The sequence below is a fragment of the Ornithorhynchus anatinus genome, chromosome 6 (genome assembly GCF_004115215.2).
Source record: "Ornithorhynchus anatinus isolate Pmale09 chromosome 6, mOrnAna1.pri.v4, whole genome shotgun sequence".
Classification (NCBI taxonomy): domain Eukaryota; kingdom Metazoa; phylum Chordata; class Mammalia; order Monotremata; family Ornithorhynchidae; genus Ornithorhynchus; species Ornithorhynchus anatinus.
The window spans coordinates 22,785,255-22,812,314 of NC_041733.1; the positions used below are offsets into that span (position 1 = coordinate 22,785,255).

The following is a 27,060-nucleotide window of genomic DNA, read 5'->3' on the forward strand; positions in this document are numbered from 1 at the left end:
GTTGTTGGGTTGTAAATATTAGTACAAAGGCCATATACCAAATTTGATCAATCACTGCAGTTGGCTTTAAGAATACCAAGTGTTTTGATTAAATTGGGATCAGATTCATTCAACTGTTCTCTTTCAATCAGTCAATTAATGGTATTTATTGAGCGCTTGCTTTGTGCAGAGCACTGTACTAAACACTTGGGAAAGTCCAAAACTCCAGAGTTAGCAGACACATTCCCTGCCCATAACGAGCTGACATGTTCATACTGTGGTTGCCAGCTGTTGTTTTTAGTCACATCATCCCTGTCTAAATGAATCGTTTTTCGAAAACTGCCCATTTGAGAGTATTTTACATTTAGAAAGATAATGATGGTGCTGGGGATTATCACATTTTGTATTAGTCTTACCTTTGTGTGTAAATTCATTTTTAGATTGTGTCACTGCTTCATATGTGCCCGTGAAGCCTTTTGAAAAGAACTGTCAAGATATTACTGTGGAGGTTGAAGAGTTTGTGCCAGATGTGGCAAAATACTGTTATCCCTTTACTATTTACAAAAACCACCTGTATGTATACCCCTTGCAATTAAAATATGATAGCCAGAAGACATTTGCCAAGGTAAGTGGTCCAAAATCTGTGGGTTTATACGTAAGAGTCATATTAATTATTAGCAAATGAACCATAGGACTGAAAACTTCTTCTTATTCTAGGCAAGGAACATTGCCGTCTGTATGGAATTCAGGGATTCAGATGACAGCGATGCAAGTGCTCTAAAGGTTCGTTAACTTTTATGCCTCATATTAATAATGAGTTCTGAGGAATCCAGTGTGTTGCCATCGAATCAAAGATGGGGTTCATCAATGAGAAACGTGGTTGCAAATGAAACCAGATTCTGAACCCTCCCCATTCCCTGCCTCGCTTCAGTAGGGAAATAGGATGGTATCAATCAGTAAATCAGTTGTATTTATTGAGTGCTACAGTTTGCAGAGCACTGTACTGCAGGCCCACAGACCCTAACCGAAATAGAAGTTGAATGTGCCCTTAACCAAAATGGGATGAATAGCGTTAAAGTCAGATGACTCTACAGGAGATCAACAACAATTATTGGTTGGTGTTCAACATCAGAGGTTAGTACATTAAAAAGTTAAAAGCTTACACTTGTCCTAGACCCTGTTCATTTTATTAGTCATATGGGTGAATTTAGTGGTACAAAATGAAGAATTAAAGGCACTAGCTTTTTTGGGGGGTATTTGTTCATTCATTCATTCAGTTGTATTTATTGAGTGCTTACTGTGTGCAGAGCACTGTACTAAGCACTTGGAAAGTACAATTCAGCAATAGAGACAATCCCTGCCCACCCTGGGCTTACACTCCAGAGGGGGTTTAGTGCTTAATATGTGCCAGGCACTCTATAAAGCACTGAGATAGATACAAAATAATTAAGTTGGACACAGCCCCTGCCCCACTTGGAGGTCACAGTCTTAATCCCCATTTTACTGATGAGGTAACAGACACAGAGAAGATAAGAGAGTTGCCAAAGGTCACACAGCAGACAAGTGGCAGAGCTGCGATTAGAACCCAGGTTCTTCTGACTCCCAGGCCCACACTCCATCCACTAAACCACGCTGCTTAGCCTGACCTACAGCTTTCTCAGTCATCTCACACTGTTATTGCTTTACTGATATTTCACTGCAGTATAAGCCCAGTCACAAAGTAATTCTGCCTTTTGACCGGATAGGATGTATAGTAGTTTCAGTATGGGATCCTTAGACCCTTCTTAGCTTCTAACTTGAACAGGCTTTTGAAGGCCAAACTTTAGTATTTCTGCACTTGGCCCACCACATTATATACATTCTGGGGCCTTGTCCTAAATTAGTTTATAACTGACATTGCGTCTTTAAAATTTGGACGAGAGCTCCGTGGAAAGCGAAAACAGGACTGCATTCTCTTCTAGATCTCTCTGCTTTCCTGCTTCTCCTGCTTTTTGGTCAGTCCTTACTTAGGGGTAGCAGAGGACCACTGGTCTCTAAGTAGTATTTGTACAGCCCTCTACTTCCCAGCCCTGTCATGTTCCCCGAAGGCTGGATATTCCTATTCCATCCTGTTCTTTCCTGAAATGTTTTGAGGAAAGGAGATTCTACGACCACCCTGGTAACTCATTGCAGTGGTTCACAACTCTACTTTCAGTAGCTCTTTCTTATATTTTTTCTGCTTTTAAGTGCTTCCTATGTGTCAAACACTGTCAAGTGCTGGGGAAGATGCAGGTTAATTAGGTTGGACCCAGTCCCTCTCCCGCATAGGTCTCACAGTCTAAGTAGAAGGAAGAACAGGTATTTAATCCCCATTTTACAGTTGAGGGAATTTAGGCACAGAGAAGTAATGTGACTTGCCCCAGGTCACACAGCAAGCCATTGGTAGAGCCAGGATTAGAACACAGATTCTCTGGCTCTCAGGTTGTGCTCTTTCAACTAGGACTTGCTGCTTCTCCGTATCTAACGTAAATCCCTCTTGCTTCAGATTTAGCCCTGTTATTCTTGTTCTGCAGTTAGGAGAGATGGAGTGCAGTGTCCCTTCATGTGTCTGAAGGCTCCTCTTAAATTATTCTTTAACCTTTTAGTCTCCATACTGTGTTCCCAATTTTGAGAGGCCTGCCTGTTCCTTAGTCCTATCTGCACTGCAGAGTTTTCTCAGAATTATCCTTTAACTCGCTAAGGCCATCACCAGAGAGTATTGGTGGCCGTCAGAAGCTCAAGAGTCAAACTCCACATTAGTCCTGAATCACATTAGAATGAGATATTAGCTTACCAAAAAGATTGTTTTTGTCCTATGAATCACACTCAGGTGGATTTCTGCTGGCAAATAAAAGAGAGAAAATAAAACTTGAGTTTCCTTGATCAGAGGGGACATCCTTGCTTTAGGAATGAATACCTTTTTGCTTTTGACATGTGAAAAAAAATTAGGCCTCACATGCTTTAAACTTTAGAAAGCATGGAAAAAGAAAGAGGTAGTTACTATAGACCTGCTATTTCTACTGCTTTTTCTTCTAATTTTTAGGGCCATGGAGAACCATATTGTTGTTGTTGAAAAGTTGTCTATGTGGGCTGTGTGAACAGTTTCAGAGTTACCAGCTATTTATTCCATCCCTTGTTTTGGCCGGTTACATACAACCTGTTCTGATCACTTCTAATGTCTTATGTGTAATTGCATTTCACACTATTTTTAAAAAATGCACTCTTATCCCATTCTGACATCTGGTTTGGTGCAGTGAATATGTTTTTTTCTTTTGCAGTGTATTTATGGCAAACCTGCAGGGTCCATTTTTACAACACATGTTTATGCCATTGTCTCTCATCACAACCAAAATCCAGAATTCTATGATGAGGTAAAAAAAAATACATTATTGAAGCAATTATGATATCCACTGGAATAGTAAATAGTCTTCCTAGGAATGATCAATGTCTGGATATCATCACACAAAAAGCTTTGGATATTCTGCTTTGTATGCGAACATGTTAAGTACTTACTTGCAAGGAAAGGGCCATGTTTTAGTTATCACTTAGGGTTTAGGTTAGAAGGTGTATCCTGAAATTTAGGAGTGTCTAAATGCAGGCATTTAAAATATGCTAAGAACCACATTTGTTTTCCATGCCTGTGTCATTCCTTGGAATAAACGGAGCACATGTAGTAGTAATAATAATATTTATTAAGTACCTACTGTGTGCAGAGCACTGCACTCAGCACTAAAAGAGAATGGGTGGGAATTAGACATGGTCCCTATCCCCTGGGGAGGAGGCAGGGAGGGAGGCAGGGAGAATGGATGGGAGGGGCTCAGTCTAACTTGAATGATTTTTGAGCACCGAGGACGGTGTGAAAAGTGTTTTGTGATCCTAGGGAACAAGTGTTATTTTCATTGTTATTTTCATCGTGTCCCATATGACGTCGTTGTTTATCCACTAATTGAAAAATAATTCTTTTGCATAAAAATAACTAGCCCATTAAGACCTTTGACTTTCAACAATTATTTGTTGGTGTGAGAAGAGTTTAAATTAGTGGGAATTGTTCTCTTTAGCTTTTGGGTTAAATCTCCTATTTTCAGTCAAGATGGATATAACAGTACTCTAAAATGTCAGGCCGAAAAATACTGGATAAAGGACTTAAATATTGAGAGCAGCGTTATCAAATTAGTGCAAGCTGAGAAAACGTCCAGAATGTGTACAGAATTAATTGCTTGATTTGGCCAGTCGCCTCTCAAATAGGAAACATTTTTGGGAAACTTTTGGGGTAAATAACACCCAAGAAGCTTGCTTAACTTAAAAAAAAAATACATCATGTGTAATTTATGGTATCATTTCAGATTAAAATTGAGCTTCCCATTCACCTTCATCAAAAGCATCATTTGCTTTTCACTTTCTATCATGTTAGTTGTGAAATTAATACAAAGGGAACAACAAAAAAACAGGACATGGTTGAAACTCCAGGTAAGTGTCTTCTTTAAACTCATTTACAGTTCTTTGAGGCTGAACAATCTAACTGCTCGTTACTTCACTACCTCTTCTTGAATAGAAGTCCACTTCTCAGGAAACTTCTACCAAATTTTCTACAAAACATTGGGTACCATGGTTGGACACACCAGAACTTTATATAGCACTGTAGTTGTCTTCTTGGAAAAATTCTACGTGGCATTAATAATAAAAACAGTACTCATAGTGGTGTTAGAAGCTTTCTTGGTGCCAAGCACTTTACTAATTGCCAGGGTAGATACAGGATAGATAAGCTAGACGCAGTTCCTGGACTCTCCAGAGCTCATAATAACAATGATAATAATTGTGGTATTTGTTAAGCGCTTACTATGTGCCAGGCACTGTACTAAGGAGTGGATTCAAGCAAATAGTGGTAGACACAGTTCACCTCCCACAAGGGGCTCACAGCTTGAATCCCCATTTTACAGATGCACTCTGAGGCACAGAGTAGCGAGGCGACTTGCCCAGAGTCACACGGCAGACGTGAGTCTGTTGTGGGCAGGGATTGTCTCTCTTTATTGCTATATTGTACTTTCCAAGCATTTAGTTCAGGGCTCTGCACCCAGTAAATGCTCAATAAATACGGTTGAATGAATGAATGAATGAATGAATGAATGAATGAATGACATGGAGGCACTAGGATTAGGACCCAGGTCCTCTGACTTCCAGACCTATGCTCGTTTCACTAGGCCATGCTGCTTCTCACTTTATATCAAAACCTGCCTGCCTGTGGCAGCAGGAGGGGAGCACGACCATTTAGATCCCCTCTGGATTGTAAGCTCGTTGTGGGCAGGGAATGTCTCAGTGATACTCTTATTTTGTACTCTCCCAAGCACTTAGTACAGTGCTGTGCATACAGGAAGTGCTCAATAAATACGATTGACTGACTGAAGGATCACAAATTTGGATCAATGGCTTCCAGACTAAAGGTTATTGACTTGACTTGACCTTCCAAGTTAAATGAATTAAGTGCGAATCTCCAATACAATGTTTTTTTCTCATTTTTTCTCCTGCTCTCTAGTAGAGAAGCAGCGTGGCTCAGTGGAAAGAGCACGGGTTTAGGAGTCAGGGGTCGTGGGTTCAAATCCCAGCTCTGCCACCTGTCAGCTGTGTGACTATAGGCAAGTCACTTAACTTCTCAGTGCCTCAGTTACTTCATCTATAAAATGGGGATTAAGACTATGAGCCTCATGTGGGACAACCTGATTACCCTGTGTCTACCCCAGCACTTAGAACAGTGCTTGGCACATAGTAAGCGCTTAAATACCAACAGTATAATTATTATTAAAATCTGGTATTGCTTAGTGAATCTTAAATTCATATCTTGCCAAAGAGGAGGTAGAGTTTCTTAGATCTATCTAAATAGTCTTTTGGATTTTTGAAGAGAAATAAGGAGCCCAAATGTAGCCAGAAGGGCGGGAGTGCCTTTTGGAATTGCTCCCATTTCTTCCTCTAATAGCAAGTGGCTCCCATCTGCACCTAGGGAGCCTCGGGAACAAAGTGGAAGCTTCCCGTCGTCCTCTGACCACCCTTGCGTGATCTCCAGTCCCTTAGGCAGGCAGGGAGGCAGGCAATCTATCTTGGTGTTGGCTTCTTTGAGAAATTGGACCTAGGCAGGGTAGTTGGTGCCAGCAAGCACTAGACACCAGACAGCCAGCAGGCTGAGGTTGGAGAACGACTGTGCCGCTGTCAATGCCAAATGGACAGCTCTAATCAGAAACCAACAGGGAGGAAATTGGCAGGATCATCCCTGGCTCTCTCGTCCTCCTGTGCTAGGAAGGTTTTTGGTTTTTTTTATGTTATTTGTTAAGCGCTTCCTATGTGCCAGGCACTGTAATAAGCACTGCGGGAGATGCAAGCTAGTTAAATCGGACACAGTCCCTGCCCCGCATGGGGCTAACAGCCTTAATCCCCATTTTACAGATGAGGTGAGGCCCAGAGAAGTTAAGCGACTTGCCGAAGGTCACACAGCAGACATGCAGCAGAGCCGGGATTAGAGCCCAGGGCCTTCTGATTCCCTGATCCATGCTCTATCCACTAGGGAAGCAGCGTGGCTCAGAGGAAAGAGCCCGGGCTTGAGAGTCAGAGGTCATGGGTTCGAATTCCGGCTCTGCCACTTGCCAGCTGTGTGACTGTGGACAAGTCACTTAACTTCTCTGTGCCTCAGTTGCCTCATCTGTAAAATGGGGATGAAGACTGTGAACCTCACCTGGGACAACCTGATGACCCTGTATCTGTCCCAGCGCTTAGAACTGCTCTGCACATAGTAAGCGCTTAACAAATACCAATTAGGCCACATGTTCTCCTTGTGTCTGTGGGCTGTTGGGGCTTTTGCCCATTTGGGACATTTGTGGGTAAGTGGGGAAACCACGGTTATGTCAAAATACCTATTCTTTGTCAAGACAGATTGTGGGCTTATAATAATGAAAACTGTGGTATTTGTTAAGCACTTACTACGTGCCAAGCACTGTACAGAGAACTGGGTTAAATTCAAGATAATTATGTCAGCTCTAGTCCGTGAGGCTCACAGTTTGCACCCTGGTTTTTGTCAACAACTTCTTATGACTTTTTAGTTATGCATTCTTCCAGTGGTAGGACTTGGTCCCAGGTGCATAATAAAGCTCTAATTCTCCCTCATCAGCTGTCTGACTCACAGTATAAAATTTTTGGCCTAGTAAATGGAAGAATCTTTCCCTTCAATTTCATAATATCTGAGTTGGAGACCTCATTCCGCTCTCAGTTCTTTGGCCTAACTACTTTGACAGAATCATTTTAGTGGATCATATTCCTTCCTCTGACAGCTTTAAAAAAAATTGATATTTGCCAGTGCCAAAGCCTCACTGTCACTTTTATAAAAAGTGAAAAAACAGCCATGTAGTAAGCAACATTTTAAATCTCTGCCTTCAAGAATCAGAGCAGTCTTTAAGTTAAGCAAATTAAAAGAGAGAATTCAAAACAATTAATTCGGGTTGGCTTTTCTGTTTACTGAGCACAGACACCCCCAAACTGATCTAAAGGTATCCAAAAGAAGTTAGCTTTAAGAAACTGCTTTCTGGCAGACAACCTCTCCAGTATGCTAAATTGCCATCCAAAGAGCAATTGTTTTTAAATAGCAGACATTGCATAGCTTTAAAAACACAGCTGACACTTGCTTTCTTAAACAGAACTGATGGAATTATGTCACAGAAAGATTAGTAGGGTAGCACTCTGAAATAAGGCGGGGCTGACAGAAGGCAGAGGGTAGATTTTTTTTCAGAACATAAGCTCAGGGATCCGGCTGCATTCTTTTTACATTCCTCTTCCTTCTGCAGGGAGCAAAACCCCACCCCAGTTGGCAGCTGCTTCAGAGCTAATGTTGGTGAAAATCCAGGTTTAATACCAGTTTGGAGGTTTGGACTTTGTTTCCCATTCTCTGAGCACCAACATTAAGAGACAGAGAAGCAGCGTGGCTTAGTAGATAGAGCACAGACTTGTGAGGCAGAAGGACCTGAGTTCTAGTCCTGGTTCTTCCACTTGTCTGTTGCGTGACTGTGGGCAAGTCACTTCACTTCTCTGTGCCTCAGTTACCTCATCTGTAAAATTGGGATTAAGATTATGAGCCTCTTGTGGTTCAGGGACTGTCCAACAAGATTATCTTGTATCTACCCCAGCACTTAGTACGGTGCCTGACAAATAGTAAGCGCTTAACAAATACCATTTAAAAAAAAATAGAGAAAGAGATAAAAATGTTCTTGGGATGGAGGCCAATTTAGAATTTCATAGAGCTTCCAGTCTGGGGTTCAAAAGACCCTGGTTAATGATAGAATTTCCCATTTAATGACATAAGACAATCTATAGGGGTTCTTATTTGTACAGTAAATCTTTTTGTGCCAGGCATCACTGGCTACAGTTGCTGTCTGTATATTTACCCTTATCCCCAGTCCTTCTTTCCCTACAGCAGCGCCAGTCTGTTGTCACTCATTCTTTGTGAAATGCACACTCTTCGCCGGAGTTTCCGGTCACCGGATCGATAAAACTTGCTTGAAGAGAGGACATCAGGGCATTCTTATGCTCCTTGAGAGTTTGTCCCTGCAAGACATACCAGTCATTGGTTGTGTCTAGAAAACATCGATTTGGGCAAGCTGCTGTTTTGCTTGCTTACTAGCAACCTGACCTCTCAAAAATGGAGAATGGAGAGTGTACAATTTGTTGTTTGGAGGAGAGCTATGGTTTAGTGGATAGAGTATGGGCCTGGAAGTCAGAAGGTTGTGGGTTCTAATTCCAACTCTGCCACTTGTTTGCTCTGTGACCTTGGGCAAGTCACTTAACCTCTTTGGGCCTCACTTACCTCATCTATAAAATGGGGATTGAGGCTGGAAGCCCCAAGTGGAACAGGAACTGTGTTCAACCTGATTTGCTTTTATCCACTGCAGCACTTAGTAAAGTGCCTGGCACACAGTAAGCGCTTAAAAAATACCCCAATTATTATTATTATTATTATTATTGTTATTATTATTCTGGAGACTTGGGCTAATTTTTTCTCCCCCTGGGGTTTTTCCTGGATCTCTCTGGATCCATATCTGGAAGGGGAAGAGGAAAGAGAGAGATCCATCTCCAGTCTTGAGCAAACTGCTCCTCGAAATGAGTGTTATGTCCGTGGCAGCAGGTAACATGGATTGTTTGTGTTGATTTTTGGCAGTTGGGTTTGCCTGGGTACCGTTGCTGAAGGATGGAAGGATAATCACATTTGAACAGCAGTTGCCTGTTTCGGCCAACCTGCCCCATGGTTACCTGGGCTTTAATGAACTGGAGTCAAGAAGGGTAGGAAAACGTTTGTGTTATTAAAAGTAGATTGTGCATAAAGATATAAGAAGTGGGCTCTGAATGGAATGTGTTTTGGTCTCCTTTTCCTTCAGAAATACTTTGTTTGAGAAGCATAACTTGCATACACATCTGAAAATGATGTTTAAATGCATGAAGGATTTTTTTTTATTATTGCTTTCCACCTGCTTGCTACCGAATTGTAAAAGCTCTTGTCAATTTCAATTCACAGCAACCCTCTGTGGATATTAAATGGGTGGATGGTGCAAAGCCTTTGTTAAAGATCAGAAGTCATTTAGAGTCAACTATTTACACTCAAGTAAGTTGGAAAAATCTTAACTTGAGCTCTGCACATAGTAAGCACTCAGTACCATTGATTGATGGAGGAGGTGATTGGATTCTGGGGTGAGCAGGGAATGTGTCTATCAACTCTGTTATATTGTACTCTCCCAAGTGCTTAGTACATTGCTCTGCATGCAGCAAGTGCTCAATAAATATGATTGATTGAGCAGAGCTCTTCTTTCTACCTATTATCTTTTTTTTGCCTCTTTGCTGACATTCCTCTAGCACTATGGAGCAGGTGCTGTGGAAAGGCTGTGGAAAAAGGCTTATTTGCTATCTAACGTGCACTTGATCTGCCCTTCCTCTCCAGCCCCAACTTTCCCCATCCTGGGCAGAGAATGTCAAGCCTTTTAAAGAGATTTCCACAATAAATATGAAGTACCACATTGTACCCTGGCACATTATTATTGCAGTTAAGCAGCCTTCCCAGACTAAACCCCACTTTTCCTCAGCTCCCACTCCCTTCCACGTCATTCATTCATTTAATAGTATTTATTGAGTGCTTATTATGTGCAGAGCACTGTACTAAGTGCTTGGAATGTACAATTTGGCAATAGAGACAATCCCTGCCCAGTGACGGGCTCACTGTTTAAACAGGGGAGACAGACAGCAAAGCAAAACAGAACAAAACAAGACAACGTCATCAAGATAAATAGTATCAAGGAGATACTATTCATCATCATCTTGAAATTCATCATCATCCTCAGCATCATCCTGACTCTCGCTCTTCCCCCCCAGCCCTCGCCCCATAGCACTTATGTATATATGTAGATATATACAATTCTATTTATTTATTTTGATGCCTGAGTTCTTATATTGATATCTGTCTCCTCCCCTCTAGACTGTAAGCCCAGTGTGGGCAGGGATTGTCTCTATTGCTGTATTGCACTTTCCAAGCGCTTAGTACAGTGCTCTGCACACAGTAAGCGCTCAATAAATATGAATGAATGAAGGTGAATAAAAATTAGCATCAGTGGTAAAAAGAGACAGGGCTCAGAAGATATCAGGAGAATGGTCCACAGGGGGTGATTGAGGAAAAATCATCAATTTTAGCTGGATCCTACTAAGTAGTGTTAATAACATACCAGCTCTCCCTGTTTAACCAGCCTATAAAACATTCTCAGTTTATAACGCTGGTTCCTGCAGTATCACTTGCCATTTCATCGGGGTTGCTAGGAAGGTTGTTAGGGAAGCATTGTGGTCTAGTGGATGGAGCATGGGCCTGGGAATCTTCTGTGTGACCTTGGGCAAGTTACTTTACTTCTCTAAGCCTCATCTGTAAAATGGGGATTAAGACTGGGAGCAGGGACTGTGTCCAACCCAATTACCTTGTATCTGTCCCAGTGCTTAGTACAGTTCCTGCCACATAGTAAGCGTTTAACAAATACTATTATTATTATTATTTTCAAGGCTAGGTGGCTTTGTGTGAAAGAACACAGATTGTGACTTCTTAAACTTGTTGGAACTCCTAGAACTGGGTTGTAGGAAGGCCAGAGAGAGGGCACTGCTCTTGTCAGGGGGACAACAAGGGTACAGATGAAAATTTTGGAAGTAGATTATATAAAAATAAAGACTATCTAGACAAAGGATAAAGGGATGGGTGGTTTTGGAGGCCCAAGAGAAATAGGAAGGAGGAAAGCTTACAGTTAATAAATTGAATCCTCTAGACTGTAAACTCACTGTGGGCTGGGAATATGTCTACCAATTCTGTTGTATTCTCTCAAGTGCTTAATACAGTGCTCTGCACAAAGTAAGCACTCAATAAATCCCATTGATTAAATGGGTATTTCCATTTGTTTTGCAGGATTTGCATTTGCACAAATTCTTTCATCACTGCCAGATGATTCAGGCAGGCTCTAAAGAAGTTCCAGGGGAACTTATTAAATATTTAAAGGTAAGTGAATCACGACTTTCCAGGAACTGCATGGTACAGCAAAAGCAAGCATAATTTTCACATACCTCATTTGCATACCTTAATACAAGGAAAAGATGAGTTAGTATTTGTTTGGTCCTGAGAGAGATGCTGGAGTCCTGAAAACTGTCATCTTTCCCATTATCAATCATTTCTCTGCTCGAACTGCTTGAAAATGGCAGGGTTGAGACGTAAGGTCATTTGATATTCACCCCACCCTCAACCCCACAGCGATTATGTTCATATTTTTAAATTATATGTTATAGATTATTCATATTAATGTCTATCCCTGCCTAGACTGAAAGCTTGTTGCATGTACCAAACGTGTCTGCTAACTCTGCTGTAGGCTCCTAAGTGCGTAGTACAGTGCTCTGCACCTAGTAAGTGCTCAATAAATACCATTGATTGATGGATTAATTCTCTATTCGCCCCCCCCAGTTCGTGCAGCTCCTCACTCTAGGCTTTTGCTGTTGCACACTCCACCCCATTCATGCATTTGTTCAGTTGTATTTATTGAGTGCTTACTGTATGCAGAGCTCTCATCCTCAGTCCCCTAGCTGTGGTCACAGTCAGTGCCCACCACCCAAAGTGGTGCAGGGCTTCAGAGGTGCCAGTCTGCCAGTGCCAGCCCAGGCTAATCCTGCCCAGCCCAGTGCTGGCAAGGAGACACTTCGTCTCCTTCCCTTCTTCCTCCCCTCTTTAGAAAAGGAAATGCTGCAAAACTGCAAGCATATTAACATTTTCCCTCTCCCTAAAATGTAAACATTTTGTGGTTCCAAGACCATATTCAGCAGTCTCTTAGCTAGGACTAAGAAGAGTGCTGTTTCAGTTCAGTCATGTGGGCAGCAGAGTCTTTTGGAATTGGGAAAGGGAGTTAATCCCTAAATTGACGTTTCTCAAACCGAAGGATCCACAAGGTTGCTTCAGAGAGACTCCACACAGCACCTGGGCTAAAATTAACTGGCCTGAAGCTTGGTAGTTAGAATTGCTGCCGAGCCAAGGCTGTCTGGGCCACGGAGTCTGCCCTGGGGACTTAGACCTGAGCTGCAGATTGGCCCGAGTTGGCTGCAGTCCTGAGATCCGGTGTCCAATTGGAACAGCCTTAGATCACTTGGAGACAGGAGCAGAAAATGAACGATGTTGTCTGTCCTAAGAGTCTAGTCAGGAGTCTGCAGAGGGTGCTTTTTTTTTTTTTTTGCCTGTGGCGGGAATGAATTTATTCACCTTCTCTCCTTTAGTCCTCCCCCTCATCACCACAAAACAGTTCTTCAAAACAAACACATACACTCTCATTATTCTCTCCCTCCTCTTTTTCTTTCTCACTCTCACTTCCTCTCTCTCCCCCTCTCCTGCTCGTTCTTTCCCTCTCGCTTTCTCTCTTTGTTTTCCTCCCACTCCCCAGGCTCACTCCCCTGCCCTTCAGTAAACTTGTCAGGTTCCTGAGGGAAAGTAATGAGGTAATTTCAGGAAAGGGAAATGTGTCAGAAAATAGTACGCAAATAAATCACAGTTCATGTATTCCTACCTGCACAAATTCTTTGAAGCCATGCACTAAGGGAACCTGCAAACCCTCTTTAACCAAATAGCTACCAGTAAGGCCCGTGTTTGTGTTCAGGGACTTAGTAATAGAATTCCACCCTTACCCTTCCCATTATAGTGATTGTGCGAATGCCCTGTGAAGAGTTTGCTGAGAATTTCTTCCAAGTATTACTGCACAGCTCACACATTATTAATCATTCAGTCAATCGTATATACTGAGGGCTTACCCTGTGCAGAGCACTGTACTGAGCACTTGGGAGAGTACAACAAAAGCATAAACGGACACGTTGCTGTCCACGATGAACTTAAAGTGTAGAGGGGGAGACAGACATTAATATAAATTAATAAATTACAGATAAAATTCCTGTCTTTAAATAGAGCCATAGTGGATAGAGCACGGGCCTGGGAGTCAGAAGGTCATGGATTCTAATCCCAGCCCCGCCACTTGTCTAGTGTGTCACCTTGGGCAAGTCACTTTACTTCTTTGTTCCTCAGTTCCCTCATTTGTAAAATTGGGATTGAGACTGTGAGCCCCGCCCGGGACAGGGACTGTATCCAACCTGATTTGCTTATATCTACCCCAGTGCTTAGTATAGTGCCTGACTCATAGTAAATGCTTAACAAATACCACAATTATCATTATTATTAGACAGTGCTGCACTGTTTAAGGTGTGGCAGCTACCACACTGAAAGTGGCCACTGGCGGGGTGCCCAGGAATGATCCTGGGACCAGCTGCTGGCTCTACGATCATGCCCTCTCTCTGCCCAGTGGCCTCTTCTTAAACATTCATTTTATGCCAAACGTTCAAGTGCGTAAGTCATAAATAGATATTTCAAGCCAGAAGTCATCTCAGAAGATGAGCCTGCCCAACTTAGGCAGGTCAGTCACCGTCCATATTTGGAACTCTTTTGAAAATGGTGATGATCCCAGCAGTGTATACAGTTGTTTATCGTCTACCCTTCTGTTCAGTTATTCTTCCAGTAGAAGAGCAGTAGCAGATGTTAACAACGTCTGTTTTCCCCTCTAGACTGTAAGCATCTTGTGGGCAGGGAACATGTCTGCTGACTCTGTATTATATTCTCCCAAGTGCTTAGTACAATATTCTGCCCAAAGTAAAAATTTGATAAATAACTTTATTAATCTATATTGATTGATCTGTAGGCCATCTTTTTTGTTCCCTTGCCCCAAATCTCCTCCATCTTCCCTAGACTTACTGCTCATGTTGTCCAAGTTCTTTGGGCAACTTAGTCCTTCCCCTAAGTATAGTAAAAATAATAATTGTATTTAGTAACCTCCTACTGTGTGCAAAAGTACTGAATTCAGTCAATGACTGAACTGTGTGCAGAGTACTATACTATGCACTTGGAAAAAATGCAGAGATGAGAATTGGACGCAGCATCAGAAAAGTCCCAGGACTTTGCCCATGAGACAGGGTAGTCCTTAGGAATGACTAAACAGAACTGTAATGGAAAGGTTTGTGTTCAGTATTCTCCCTTTCCTGATGTTTTCGTGAGGCCGAGAGGGTTTGGCTGTTGTTTTTATGGCACGATATTGCCATCCAGTGGCAAAATGATAAAATAGCCCATGAAGAATTTATATCTTCAATTGCAAGATGGAATAACATGGCAATTAATTGTATTTATTGAACACTTACTGTGTGCAGAACTCTGTACTAAGCACTTGGGAGAGTACAGCACAATAGAGTTGGTAGACACTCTCCCTGCCCATGGTGAGCTTACAGTCTAGGAGAGGAGACAGACATGAATATAAATCAATAAATTATGGATACGCACCTAAGTGCTATGAAGCATGAGTCAATAGGTACCTAGAAAGACCACCTCTTGTTATATCCAAATACTGATATGGATGGATGTACAAATGTAAGCAGACAAAATCACAATATTTTATTTAGAAAGTTGTTTGATAAGTAGAAAGAGCCTGGTTTGGGAAGTCAGAGGACCCGAGTTCTAGTCCCAGCTCTGACAGTGGCTGGTTGTGTGACCTTGAGCAAGTGACTTAACTTCTCGGTGCCTCAGTTTCCTCATCCATAAAATAGGGATAGTAATGCCCCATTTTACCCTACCTCACAGGGATATTGCGAGGATTAAAAATGAGATAAATAATGTTAAGATGCCTGGGGAAATAAAAGCGCTGTAGAGAAATCCAAGGTGCTGTGCAGCATGGTTTGTTTGGGTATAGTTGGATATGATGTATATTTTCTTGTAATAATCTGCCTTCTACCTCACAAACCTGTAATAAAAATCACATTTAGAGATTTTCTGTCTTAAAGAAAACTGACAGGTGCTAGCAAATAATGCTTAACCTCATCACGGGCAGGGAACATGTCTATTAGTTCTGTTGTACTCTCCTGAGCACTCAGCACAGTGTTCTACACCTAATAAGTGCTCAATAAATACCACTGATTGATTATCAGCGAATGTCAATTCTGGAATTGATTTTATAAAAACTAGGTTCAAAGGAGTTATGTTTATTTGAAAAACTAGTTAGAGATTGCATTTACATCAGCAGTGTGTTCCCTTGGTCTTTGTTGTTTATATTGAACTTTATTTGATTTGAAAATTAGTAGTGTTGTGTAGTAAACATGTATATTTGTGTTTCAAATATTTCATTTCAGTGTTTACATGCAATGGAGATCCAAGTAATGATACAGTTTCTACCTGTGATTCTTATGCAACTCTTTCGGGTTCTCACAAACATGACCCAAGACGATGAAGTTGCTGTCAACTGTACCATGTGAGTTTCAGGGAAAAATATGTGAGCTTCCTGAGAACAGTGACTTGTTCTTTTACAACTCTCAATAATTCCCCCCATCACCTCATACAACACTTTGCCTTTGCTGATGTATTGTAAATCAGATTTTGTCTTTTTAGAATACTCAATTCCTGAACATTTAAAAAAGTTCCAAATGGCGCATGCTAGATGGATACTGTATCAGTCGATCAGTGGTTTTTATTGAGTGTTTACTATGTGCAGAGCACTGTACTAAGTGCTTGGGAGAGTGCAACAGAATTAGCAGACACGTTTCCTGCTCATAACGAGCTTACTGTCTAGAGAGGGAGATGGACATTAATATAAATCAATAATTTATAATATATAGTTTAAAGATATGTGCATAAGTGTTCCAATGCATAGATGGCAGGAGAGCGAACTGGGGAAAAGAGGGTTTAATTGGAAGGCCTCTTGGAGGAGATGTGACTTAGTAATGCTTTGAAGGGGGAGAGAGTGGTGGTCTGGCGTTTATGGAGTGGGAGGGCGTTCCAGGGTAAGGGGAGGACGTGGGAAAGGGGTTGGCGGTGAGATAGACGAGTTCGGGGCACAGTGAGTAAGCTGGTGTTAGGGGAGTGGAGTGTGCCGGCTGGACTGTAGTAGGAGATCAGTGAGGTGAGGTAGGATGGGGCAAGCCGATTAAGTGCTTCAAAGCCAATGGTAAGGAGTTTCTATTTGGTGCAGAGGTGGACGGGCATCCATTGGAGGTTCTTGAGGAGTGAGGAGACATGGACTGAACGTTTTTGTTGCAGCAGAGTGAAGTATGGACTGGAGTGGGGAGAGACAGGAGACCAGCGAGGAGGCAGATGCAGTAGTCAAGTTGGGGTAGGATAAGTACTTTTATCAGAATGATAGCAGTTTGGATGGAGAGGAAAGGGCAGATTTTAGCAATGTTGTCAAGACGGGACTGACAGGATTTGGTGGCAGATTGAGTATGGGGGTAGCCACTTAATTTATCTGTGCCTCAGTTATCTCAACTGTAAAATTGGGATTAAGACTCTAAGTCCCACGTGAGAAAACCTGATTATCTCATATCTACCCTAACACTTAGAACAGTGCTTGGCACAGAGTAAGTGCTTAACAAATACCATAATTATTATTATATGATATTTGCTCCATCCTCAACTCGACAGCACCTATGTGCATATCTGTAAATTATATATTATAAATTATATTAGTGTGTATCTCCTCCTCTAGATTGTAAACACACTGTGAGCAAGGAACATATCTGCCAAGTCTGTTGTACTGTACTCTCCCAAAGCACTGATTAGAGTGCTTTGTACAGAGAAAGGTCTCAATAAATATCATTGATGGTGATGATTGTGATATTATTTTGTTTGGATCAATCCAGTTTCTTTTTACCCTTTCTTTATTGTCCTCCAGCTTTTTAATTGTCTCAGAACCAAGGACAGGGTTAGATCTTGTTGGAGGTTAGAGATGAGGTTGGAATTTTTAGAGCTAGTATATGAAGAGGGAATGGTTTAAATTACATTAGAAGAAAATCACTTTTTGTATTTATTTTTCTGAGTCTTCTGAATTTTAAACATGTTGTTTCAGGGTTCTCCTTCATATTGTGTCAAAGTGCCATGAGGAAGGACTGGATCATTATTTACGATCCTTTATAAAGGTGAGTGGGGAAGTTTACCTTTCAGGCAGTTTTACAAAACAAAGTAAATATACTTCCTTTGGATTAAGAGTTTCCTTCTCATGTTTCATAGTATGGATTCCGAGCAGAGAAACCAAACGCTGCCCAGGCTAAGATGACCCATGAAATCCTGGCCATTGCAATGACCTCGATATTGAAGCTGTCTGCAGATTTTTTATCCATAAACAAACTGCTTAAGGTAAGGAACCAGACTTGATGGTTCATTATGTAGAAAAAGTGTGATTGGAAGGGGCAGCTGAAAGGAAGGCAGGGCTGGGCTGGGAGAAGGTTTGGCTGTAGGTCAGTTCACTCTGGTATGCTGAGGCCAGAAACTCTACATGCATGGAATTATCATTAATTAGTCAATCAGTGAGTGAGGCTTAATGAGCCCTTACTCTGTGCCAAGTAATATATTAGACATTTGGGAGAGAACAATGCAGTAGAGTTGCTAGACATGTTCGTTAGGTAATCTTTATTGAGGAAATAACTGCTTGCTTCCCCTAACTGTAACTTATTTTAATGTCTTCCTCACCCTCTGGATTGTAAGGTCTTTGAGGGTAGAGATTGTGTCTACCTATTCTACTGGACTCTCCCAAGTGCTTAGTACAATGCTCTGCACACGATAAAATACCAATGATTTAATCATGTGCATGGTACTGAACTAGAGATATTCATGTAGATACGTACACCATGCATGTGAGTGTAGGAGGTCCATCTCAATTCCCACCACAGCAGTTTGGGAAAACACTCAGCATCAGGGAATGGGATAAGCTATCGCTAGACACCCTGAGGAAGGAGTTCTGGAAAGACTGAAACCGACTATGGAAGCTCCAGAGTCTTTCATTGGACAACCTGCCTCTGGGGCAGTAGATGGGCCTCTGGTAGGCCAGCAACTCCAATCTGCCCCCTAGGCCTTGAAGTTTCATCAGTCAATCATATTTATTGAGCATTTACTGTGTGCCATGAACTGGTACGTAAGCGTTGGGAGAATAAAATATAACACAGTTGAGAAGCCGAAAAGTGGTATGGCCTAGTGGATAGAGCACGGGCCTGAGAGTTAGAAGGACCTGGCTTCTAATCCCAGCTCCACCACTCGTCTGCTGTGTGATCTAGGGCAAGTCACATTTCACTATTCTGGGCTTCAGCTACCTCATCTGTAAAATGGATTAAGGCTGTAAACTCCCTGTGGGGCAGGGATTATATCCAACCCAATTTGCTTGTATCCACCCCTGTGCTTAGTATGATGCCTTGGGACTTAGTAAGCACTTAACAAATACTATATTATTATTATTATTATTATTATTAATTGATAGACATTTCCCCACTCACAACAAGCTTACAGTCTAGAGGATTCCATTTATTATCTATAAATTTCCCTTCTCCTTCCTGTTTCTCTTTGGTCTCCAACATCACCCGTCACAACCAATTAACCAAATAGCATCACCTAATTGGTAAACCAGTCTGGATTGAGAGCCTTTTTTCTCACTTAAACCTCCTTTTAGTTATTTGGAATAATCAGTGGTCTCTTTCTCTCATTTGTCTCTAATGGTGTCAGGGGATCTGGAATTTCTTTTGTTTGTCATCTTTGATCCGAGTTCAGTTCAAGATTTATTGAAATCTTATAATCAGAGTACTGTAAAAGTTCTCTGGAATTCACAGTGCCAAATACTGTCCAAAGGCTAGAATATTCTTGGTAATTTATGCCTTAACCTGACAGTCTCATAGGCTTATTCAGGATAAATTTAATGCTCCAATCAGTAAGACTCTCATATTGGGCACCTCAGGTTCACTCAGAGCAGTGATCTAAATCTGAAGGGACTTCAGATTCATGCAGACCTCTTACTGGAGGCCCAGTTGGACCAATACCAAATGTGCTGTAATGACCAAACTCCATGAGGCAATTGCATTTTTTCAATTATAGGAGTTTTCGCGGTTTAGAGCATTTCTGGATTTGCTGGTAAAAGTTATTTTCCAAGTTTTTTTGCATTATTGTTTCCAAATCTAAAAAACATCTGTTTTCCTTTCCCTATTCTCTCTTGTTTTTGTGAGACTGACTAATCCTGGATCACTAACAAATACTTTTTGATGATGGTCATGGAATGATAGGGCTGGAATGTCTATAGGATCTTTCCCAATCCTAAATTTTACATCCCCTTGTATAATTTGAGGTAAAATCAAGTTTATTCCCCACTGTTGGAATATGCCAAGAAGCTGTTAGGTTTTGTCTAGTGTGATGTAAGAAAGGAATTTTGGAGCATTCATAATTGTGGATGGCAGTGTTGTTGCAGGCATTTTAATGTTATGCTCTTGTTTTTAAGAAGTCCTGTATTTTGGATTTTTTATAGATTAAAAAATCTTTTTAAAATATCAATAATTGCTTGAATTCATAATAAAACTTCATTACAACTCAACAAAAAGATATATAATATTTAGTTTACAGTGAGGTCTAGTATTTTTTATGTAAAAATCTTAACAATAACTTTGTTTGTTCCAGTACTCGTGGTTTTTCTTTGAAGCTCTGGCAAAGTCTATGGCCACATACTTACTAGAAGAAAACAAAATTAAGGTAAATCACCTCAAACATGAAATTTAGATATAGGGAGCCAAAGTGCACCTCTTTTGGATATGTTTCTCTAAAAAAATATAAATCTTTTTTGTTTTTATAGGCCTTGTTTCACTTTTTCTAGTTTTTGAAATGTCACCCCTTGTAAACTAAAGTTCCACATAATTCTAAGAGGAGATCAACCAATCAATCTCGGTATTTATTTACAATACCGGCAAAGTTATTTGCTACGTCAGCTCTGTGATAATAGGTTCAGCACCCTGAGAGAGAAAGCCAGGACATTCACAACCAAAGTTGAAAGGGCAGAGATGATTCCGACTTGTCTTGTACACAAATACCTTATTTTGAAGTCTTGGTTTTGTATTGAGTTTTGTGGGCTTTTCTTGTTGAGGTCACTTCTGGTAGAAGAAATGTGTGGACTTCGAAAGGTCCCCTTTTCATTCAGAAGGTTAGTTCTTGAGTGAAGAGAAAGAATTTTCGTTGAGAGCTGAGCAGAACTGGCCCTTTAGAAATCAAGAGGTGTTTAAAAGGGAAATGAGGTGAGGGCTTGTATGGGAGGAGGAAGAATATACTTCTAGAGATGTGGAGTCAGTTATGTCTGAGGAGGGCAATGAGTGCTTACGTGACCTGGATAAACTTCCTCTTCAAATCAGTTGGCCTCACTTTGGAGTGTGAACAGATCATTTTAGTAACGGGTTTGTTGTTTCCCAAAGAATTTTATTTCCTTGTTTAACATGGTGACTGGTGAATAGGGAAGGCAATGTGGTTCATTTATTCATTCATTCAACTATTTATTGAGCACTTACTGTGTGCATATCACTGTACTAAGTGCTTGGAAAGTGCAATTCGGCAACAGATAGAGACAATCCCTACCCAACAACGGTCTTACAGTCTAGAAGGGGGAGACAGACAACAAAAAACAAGTAGACAGGCATATGGTCTAATGGAAAGGGCCTGGGGCCTGGGAGTCGGGAGAGCTGGACTCCAGTTCTAGCTCCGCCATTTGCCTGCTACACAGAACTTTAAGCAAGAAATTTACCTTCTTTATGACTCAGTAAAATGGGGATCAAACACTTGTTCCCCCTCCTCTTAGATTATGAGGCCCTTCTCAAACACTTTTTCTCCCTCCTCTTAGATTGTGAGGCCCTTCTGGGACAGGGACTTGGTCTGGTCTGGTTAGTTTGGCTCTATGCCAGTGTTGAGAGTAATATACTCAGCACATAGTGAATGCCTAAATAATACCATTTTCATATTACTGTTACCAAATTACCATATGACCATGATAATAATATTGTGACACTCCACATTGTCCATAAATGTGCAATTTTTAATTTCAGCTTCCCAGAGCTCAGCGGTTTCCTGAGTCATACCATCACGTTTTGCATTCGCTGCTTCTGGCAATAATTCCTCATGTAACTATTCGCTATGGTGAGATCCCAGATGAGTCGAGAAATGTCAATTTCAGTCTGGCCAACTTCCTGAAGGTGAGTAAAAACCAGAGGGTGAACCAAACAAGTGAGTTTTGGACAGGGTTCCAACCAATTGTTAGCACTGATGTGGCAACCTTGTAACTTGGGAAAAAACCCAACATTTCTCAACTTCATTGTCAGCCAACCTGCCATTGATGTGCCCTGCTTCTTTCGTAGAGGAGTGGGAAGATCGGGAGCAGGGGACAGGTGGAAGAGCATAAAATTGCTAATATTTTGTTGATTTTTAAGAGGCTGGACCCATAGCTGACTTCTGCATTTGGCTACCCTGCGGTGGCAAAAGTTTGCCTCTCCTTCCCTAGGGGGCCCACCCTGGTCCACGTGGCAGTGGGTGAGTTTCACTCACTGTGTGACTTTCACACATACTGAAACCTAATGTAGTCATATGGAAAAGTTTGCGAAGTCCTCATGAACCCATGTCACATTGCAATAATAATAGTAAAAATACAAATGCTATTGCTAACAATTTTATTCTTACCTTTGGTGGATCTCAGAATTTCTGGGTTTCCAAAGTTCTGAATAGAAAATCCTGTCAGAGTTGGGAGGTTCCCCCGCATCTGGCTGCCACATCACCCACTGGCCCCTCCAATGGTGTGCCCTGAGGTGATGTTGGTGCCATAACCCTTATTCCCCTGGCTAAGAGTCCTTGCATCCCATCACTTGCCAATGGCTACCTACAAATGTATCTAGCTGCAAAGGTAGTTTAAGCACTTTCCTCTCCAAGTGAACTTCTGGTTAGCTCTTACTGGCTAAGGCACAGAAATCTCCCTGTTGCTGGAAACTCTTGTTTAGGAAATAATAATTATGGTATTTGTTGAGCGCTTACTATGTGTCTGGCACTGTTCTAAGCACTGGGGTAGATACAAGTTAATCAGGTTGAACAATGTCCCTGTCCCACGTGGGGCTCACAGTCTAAGTAGGAGGGAGAACAGGTATTTCATCCCCATTTTACAGTTGAGGAAACTGAGGCCCTGAGAAGTTTAAGTGACTTGCCCAAGGTCACACAGTAGGCAAGTGGTAGAGCTGGGATTAGCACCTAGGACCTCTGATTCCCAGGCCGGTGCTCTTTCCCCTAGGCCATGTTAAAAAACAAAACAGTATTTTCCCTTCATGTGACCCTCCATCTCCTAATCCCATCCTCTGCCCCCTGACCTTATCCACCTTTAAACTTTATCCTCTCACCCCGGCTTTAGGGACACCCACCCACTGCTGTCACCTCCCATCTCCCACTTCCATGTTGGATCCTAGCTTCAATTCCAAACCTGCCTTGCCTTTCTGCTAGAGACCAAATCTCTCTCTAGCTCTGACCTCTCATGTGATCTGCAATCCTGCATCTCCTCTTGCCTCCAGGCCATCCCCACTTAAATGACCTGTCGACAGAACTCCTCATCTTTCCCCCAGACCCATTCCTCCCCTAACTTTCCCAACTCAGTTGATAACACCCGCCCTCGGTATCAACCTCAGTGTCAGCCTTGCTGTCTTTCAACTTTCACATTCAGTCACTGCCAAATCCTCCCTTCCGGTTCTTTCTGGATCTCCTTCATCTCCACTCAGACTGCTACCATCTTGGTACAAATTCTCATCGTAGTGTGGGTAGATATCACCTCAGCCTCCTAGCTGGGCTCCCAGCCTCCAGCCTTTCCCCTCTTCGGTCTACACTGCCCGAAGTCATGCAGATCGTGGAGTATTGCTTCATCCATATCTCTTCTGTCCTCTCCTCTCTCCTCAGAACCCTATCTTGGTTTCCTATGTCTCTCTACATCAAACTAAAAACTCCTCACAATCAGCTTCAAGGCTGTCCACCCCCTCAACCCAGCTTATCTACCTGCTTTCTTCACCCATTTTTAGATTGTGAGCCCCACAAGGGTCAGAAACTGTGTGTGTTTTTCTCCCAGTGCTTACTACACTGCTCTGCACACAAGTGCTTAATAAATGCTGTTATTATTACTTGCTATGCTCCAACTGTCTTCTTTCCTCCTTAGTCATCCTCCATCCTCTCTCTCATTCTGTTCTCCCAATATGGAACTCACTTCCTCCCCAAATCTGACAGTCACAGCTCTCCCCGCATTTAAAGCTTTCCTAAAATCCCACCTTACTAAGCTCTGGGGTAGATACGAAATCATGGACATGGTCCATGTCCCACATAGGGCTCACAGGCTCAATCCCCATTTTACAGATGAGGTAACTGGTTCCCAGTAAAACAACAGGCACGTGGTGAAGCTGGGATTAGAACCCAGCTCCTCCAACTCCCAGCCACATGCTTTTTCCACTAAGCCACGCTGAGACTTCCCTAAGTAACTCATCGAAATCTTAAGTCATAGAAACCCATCAGTCGGCTCTGGTACATGTGAACTTATGTATTTCCATCCTCAGAACTCATATACATATATATGTATCTTTATTGAGTTATCTATTTTGACCTCTCTAATCGTCAATATTTTTATCTCTTCTTCTAAAGTGTAAACTTATTGTGGGCAAGGAATGAGTGTATGGTAGGGTGCCCTGCACCAAGTGGCTGCAATAAGTATTACTGATATTATTGTTACTACCACTAGAGGATGGGGGTGGAGGGCATGGGATTGAGGAAGGAGGTGCTCAACCATGTCCATGCTGGGTATGACAGGGGCGGGACATGAGCCAACAGGGATAGGAGCATCAGCAGAGTGGGCAGGACAGAGGAGTGGAACAATATCTTAGGCTAGGACTGCCTGGAACAAAATGGCTGCTCTTAGCCTAACTGGCCTAGACAAATTCACTGCATTCATTTATTCAATCATATGTATTGAGCGCTTACTGTGTGGAAAGCACTGTACTAAGCACTTGGGAGAGTACAGTATAACAACAAACAGACACATTCCCTGCTAAATCTAGAGAGGGGACTACTAGCCCTCATTTTCACTTTATAATGTGTAGATTTGGCTAGTGAGACTGCCAGGTGGAAAGGTCAAGATGAAGTCCTGAAAATTATAGTGCGGTGGAGGGGGTAGGGTGTTCCAACTCTCATCCCTTTTGCTGCTTTGAGACTCGCTTATTCTTTCATGGGTTTTGAATTTCTCATCTGGAAAATGAGGATTGAAAGGCTCAGTGAGGTATAATTAATGATGTCTTATTAAAAACACTGAGAAATATGTCATGGACATCCTTTGATTTGATTTCTCCAGCGGTGCTTGACGTTTATGGACAGAGGATTTATCTTCAATTTAATCAATGACTATGTATCTGGATTCAGCCCAAAAGATCCCAAGGTGGGTTAAAAGTGTCATAAAGTATCCAGTGAAAACTCATAGAAAATGTACCTTGACTGACTTAGTTGACAATTACATTTTTATGGTCTGTATTTTCTTGCATTAATAGCTAAAAAATGATATTTATGCATAATGGTGTAATCAATTTATGTTAATTGTAGTGTAGAGCTTCAGACCCTTCAAAACCCCATATTATAGCACCAACTGCAAGGCCACTTTTAAGATAACCTATAATCTATATTGATCAAGGAAAAAGAACTTGGTGCGCCTGATGGGAAAAAAGAAGACAAATAGTGGATTTCTATTCCAGTTCAGCCAGTGACTTCCTAATTGAATTTAGGCAAAGTGGATAAGCATTTCCTTTCTCCAGCTTTCCTCTATTTGCATCCTTAGAATGTTTGATATGTGGTTTGAGCTCTTTATGAGAGTTCCATGTAATTTCAGCAAACTGAACTTTTTTTAACAAAGTAGTTTTCTGTGTCAAATGATTGTGAGACAGAGAGAAGAGGGTATGTTTGTCTCTGGAGATTTTTGAGGTAGGTTAGACAGATATCTTGGTGAATATAAGGGTAGTTTTGCCTTGCCTACATGATCTTGAAAGCTCTGTGATTTTATGTGTATATAATTTTTTTAAATGGTGTGGTGTAAAAGCTCTATCTGAACTACAATTGTAAATTCATCTGAAAATGCAGTAATAAACATACTTTTTTCTAACCCAGGTTCTCTCTGAATACAAATTTGAATTTTTGCAAACAGTTTGCAATCATGAACATTACATTCCTTTAAATTTACCCATGCCATTTGCAAAACCCAAGCTTCAGAGAGTTCAAGGTAAGCATTTACATTTTTGTTAGCCTGAGTGTTTTAGTATGTAGAATTTGTTTAATTTGAACTAGTTTTGTCAAGTTTTCTCTGTGATGATTGTTGTGTTAACTTCAAAAATACCATTGTTAGTGTGCCCTGAAATTTTATACCTCTTGATCAGAGACCTAGTGGGTAATCCAGAACCCAAAACACTTAGTAGTTAAGCCTCTTCTGTCCTCCACCTCCTCACAACCCATAGCTCCAGTACAGACCCCAGACTCTCCCACACAATTTAAAAGCCCCAACCCATAGTAGTTCCCTGGACATTCGGACTTCCCTGGACATTGAGGTTTTAGAGATCACAGACTCACCACTCTCTACGCCTGGACCTCTGTGGGTGAGGCCAGGTTTATGAAGAGAAGTTTGCATTTCTGATACTGAATTGCAGTATAGGAAGGCAACAAAATAGAGCAGAAACCCACTGAACCAGAATCAGGAGAACTGGATTCTTGTTCTGCTCAGTATTGTGTCTTTATTCAGTACAAATGACATCGTTTCCATTCCATCAGAGTTAATCTCCCCTCTCCAACTTTGTCCTGTAGCTGGTTCCAAATTAGCCCAGCAGACCCCGTTTCCTCTTATAGTGATGGCTGATTAAGTCGTAGCTTTTGCAAGTTCCCTTTTTTGACTAGAGTTTTATCACATTTTTCTGCTACTTCTGCTGCTCTGGCCCCTTCTGGGACTGCAGAATCAGGGAGGGGCTGGGGCCATCTTGGGATGGGATAAGTGTAGAGCAGATGGAGGTGTTGATAAGATGGAGGAGGAGATGGAGAGGTTCAAGGGGTCTGAAAGAGCCAAGCTCTTCCCTGTCACCAGCACTATCTGCTGTTTCCTCCGATGCCACCCCAGTTTGATGCCATTCCCGCCCCCAAAACACATATCCTCCACCCCAGTTTTGAAACCTGAGAAGGCAGAGATCGTAGACACAGAGAGCGCCAGGGTGGTAGAAGCAGCAGCAATGAGGTCCATCATCTTGGAGCTGAAGGTAAAAAAAAAAAAAAAGGGGGGGGGAGCACTGAAGATGTGGTGAGAAAAGTCACAGGGACGCAGGGGGCGGGATCAGGAGGGAGGGGACACAGAGCTAGCTTTGCATAGCTCGACAGGAAAAAAGTACTTAATTTCTGAGGTTTCCAGAGCAGGAAAATTTGCTCCTCTTGATGGGTAGGCCTAAACCTTCCATCACTTAATCCTTTCTCGTGAGCCTCCATTTAAATGCCCAAGAGGTTTTTAACAACTCGATCAGGTTATCAGCATAATGATCTTAACATGGATTGAAGCAGCATAATGAGAGGTGCCCACATTTGGGTGCTTCTGTTAGACCAAACTTGTTCTTTTCTACAATCTCATGGGTTTCTTTTGAGGAAATTAA

At 41.8% G+C, this 27,060-nt stretch overlaps 1 protein-coding gene across 4 annotated transcripts in view; it reads left to right on the forward strand.

Annotated features, from left to right (window-relative positions):
• Positions 1-27,060, forward strand: part of DOCK11 (dedicator of cytokinesis 11) — a 155,233-nt gene that overhangs the window by 71,237 nt on the left and 56,936 nt on the right. For all 4 annotated transcript variants that reach the window (XM_039912359.1, XM_039912358.1, XM_029067561.2 and 1 more), the window contains exons 17-30: positions 420-604; positions 697-762; positions 3,276-3,368; positions 4,341-4,464; positions 9,185-9,306; positions 9,539-9,625; positions 11,453-11,542; positions 15,736-15,854; positions 17,445-17,514; positions 17,606-17,731; positions 20,027-20,098; positions 21,433-21,579; positions 24,744-24,827; positions 25,547-25,658. In XM_039912359.1, the coding sequence (XP_039768293.1) occupies positions 420-604; positions 697-762; positions 3,276-3,368; positions 4,341-4,464; positions 9,185-9,306; positions 9,539-9,625; positions 11,453-11,542; positions 15,736-15,854; positions 17,445-17,514; positions 17,606-17,731; positions 20,027-20,098; positions 21,433-21,579; positions 24,744-24,827; positions 25,547-25,658 (1,497 nt within the window). The remainder of the gene's footprint in view (positions 1-419; positions 605-696; positions 763-3,275; positions 3,369-4,340; positions 4,465-9,184; positions 9,307-9,538; positions 9,626-11,452; positions 11,543-15,735; positions 15,855-17,444; positions 17,515-17,605; positions 17,732-20,026; positions 20,099-21,432; positions 21,580-24,743; positions 24,828-25,546; positions 25,659-27,060) is intronic.